General features: G+C 35.5%; 1 protein-coding gene across 1 annotated transcript in view; it reads right to left on the bottom strand.

Moving 5' to 3' along the window:
• Positions 1 to 1,418: 1,418 nt before the first annotated feature.
• Positions 1,419 to 2,185, bottom strand: part of LOC108578746 (integrator complex subunit 3) — an 11,082-nt gene continuing 10,315 nt past the window's right edge. Inside the window, 2 exon segments of the mRNA XM_017942130.1 lie at positions 1,419 to 1,499; positions 1,594 to 2,164. Coding sequence (XP_017797619.1) covers positions 1,425 to 1,499; positions 1,594 to 2,164 — 646 coding nt within the window. The 3' untranslated portion in view covers positions 1,419 to 1,424.

Genomic DNA, 2,185 nt, shown 5'->3' with positions numbered 1-2,185 from the left:
GAAGGTGTCTTTTTGATCGACCGTTAAATCAACGCATTTCTGAAGCAATGCGATATAAATCAGAAACCGATAACGAATAATAAATTCAGTCTGTAAAAGTACTGGAGAAATTGTGGGTTTTTTTTTTTTACAAGAATTGCAAACTGATTTAAAGGACTTATATACGCGTAGAAATTACTAGGAACATACTCGATCTTCATACATATAAATACATCGTAAGTATTACGATTAAAGAAACAAATCAGTCACACTACTGTTTTTTTTTTATCAACGTTAGATAACATCGAGTGTTTTTCATAAAATACTCGTAGCAAAGTAAAAAGAGTCACTGCTTTTGGACAAAAAATTCTTTCAAAAAAAAGAAAAAAAAAGAAAAAAAGACAACCTTCCATCGTGCAAAATATAAAAATTCTTTGCGTCTTTGAGAATGATTATGCTTACTAAGCGCAGACGTAAAATACATTTGGTCGTAAAACTGTACGCTTCGTGCTGGAGTGAGGCATTCTTGATATATCCTTTTTCTCCCGCAGAAGGTCCTTAATCCTAATAAAAAGCTATCAACGATTCGTACAAATTGCGTTCACAGTTTATGGCAACAAAAGTAACCATTTCCTCCTTGTTAATTATTTTGTGAGACGCGAGTCTTATCGATATTTATCGCATAATGAAAAAAAAAGAAATAAATTTGGACAATAGGGTCAGTTATACTAGTCGCAAAATTAATAAACAAATTATTGATAAAACTAAGCACAATCGTGCCTGCATTCTTTGATGTCAACCACAAAAATTGCATGTGGATAACGGATTTTCATTTCTTTCTTTTCATAGAAATAAAGTGATCACGGAGGGAGATATTTCGTGTCGCTTTACCCCCTGCAATATTGCCAGATTCAATTTTTTACTCTTAAATTCATGTCATTTTTTTTAAATATTTAAGAGTATATCAAAATAATTTAATTTATGACTAGTTTTGCCTCTCGGTAACTTTATCTGACAGATAAATGATAAAGTCCTCTTTACTCTCGAAAACAGAATACAAGAGTATTGATCTGTCACGACAAGTTAATCTGTCATATGTATTTACCTAGAAAAGCTATAACCAGTATTTATAAATTTTCTTCTTCTCATTAAATATCACATACATTCTAAATACATCTTTTCCTTAGAATGCGTTTGACACAAATAATGAAATTATTTGGAAATAGAGAATCTGGCAACGTTGCTAATATACAGTGTCTGCGAAATATGTGCAAGATCCTTCTGATCAGTATTTGTTTCGCATTCACTCTCGACATATACTATATTTACAAGTCGCGCTAAATAGATCTATTACGTATACTATATTATCTTACTATTCTTAAGGCTAATTTAGCTTGCTGCACACACGTGACGTGGTCCACGTGACATCTGAAGACACTGGGTGGTCAGTCGCTGTCGGAGCCTACTGGGTTAATCTTTTTTCTCTTTTTTGCTTGTTTTAAATTCACAATCTCCTCTTCCTACATAGTTAAAATTTAATTTACAATCAATATAATTGTTATTAATTAACAATCAATACAAAATGTTTTAAATTACTTTTAAATTTATATTTACCTCACTACTGGATGTACTGTCAAGATGATACCGAGGGAGCGGCCTTTTGGAACTAGACCTTTCCCTCGTATTAGCACCAGTTTTTCTATGACCTTTACCACCAGCACCTCCACCTCCAGCTGATGCTGCTGCATGTTTTCGTGCCGAACTCGTTGGTGGAGGCGGGGGAGGTTCATTTTCTTCGTTCACCTCCGCGAGAGCGAATAAATCTCCATAACTTTTTCTTAAAGAATCACTACTAGCTGCTTGTGCTTGTTGCAGAGCTCTTTGCATGCCTTCCGAATGGTAAAGCTGCAATTCAGTAGACGACGTACAATGTTGCCGTAATTGATCCAAATGACCAAGAACTTGTTCGCCAGTAGGTGGACCAGGTTGTTGATTGTGTTTAGCGCTCGATCGTTTCCGTTTGTTTGGACTCGTAGCAGGGTAACGAGTACTCAAAAGATTCGCGAGTAGCTCTCCAAGCTTTTCTTCATAATCGCGACACCAGTAACGTAACGCCGCTACAACGAACATGTCTCCATCCACGTTTTGCCGTGCAAGCAATTGTCGCAGAAGTTCTAACGTTGGCCTATTAAACATATCATTAATA

The sequence above is a fragment of the Habropoda laboriosa genome, unplaced genomic scaffold (genome assembly GCF_001263275.1).
Source record: "Habropoda laboriosa isolate 0110345459 unplaced genomic scaffold, ASM126327v1 scaffold28, whole genome shotgun sequence".
NCBI lineage: Eukaryota > Metazoa > Arthropoda > Insecta > Hymenoptera > Apidae > Habropoda > Habropoda laboriosa.
Note: the sequence above shows the minus strand (reverse complement) of the source record. Positions and strands in the feature narration are given on the sequence as shown.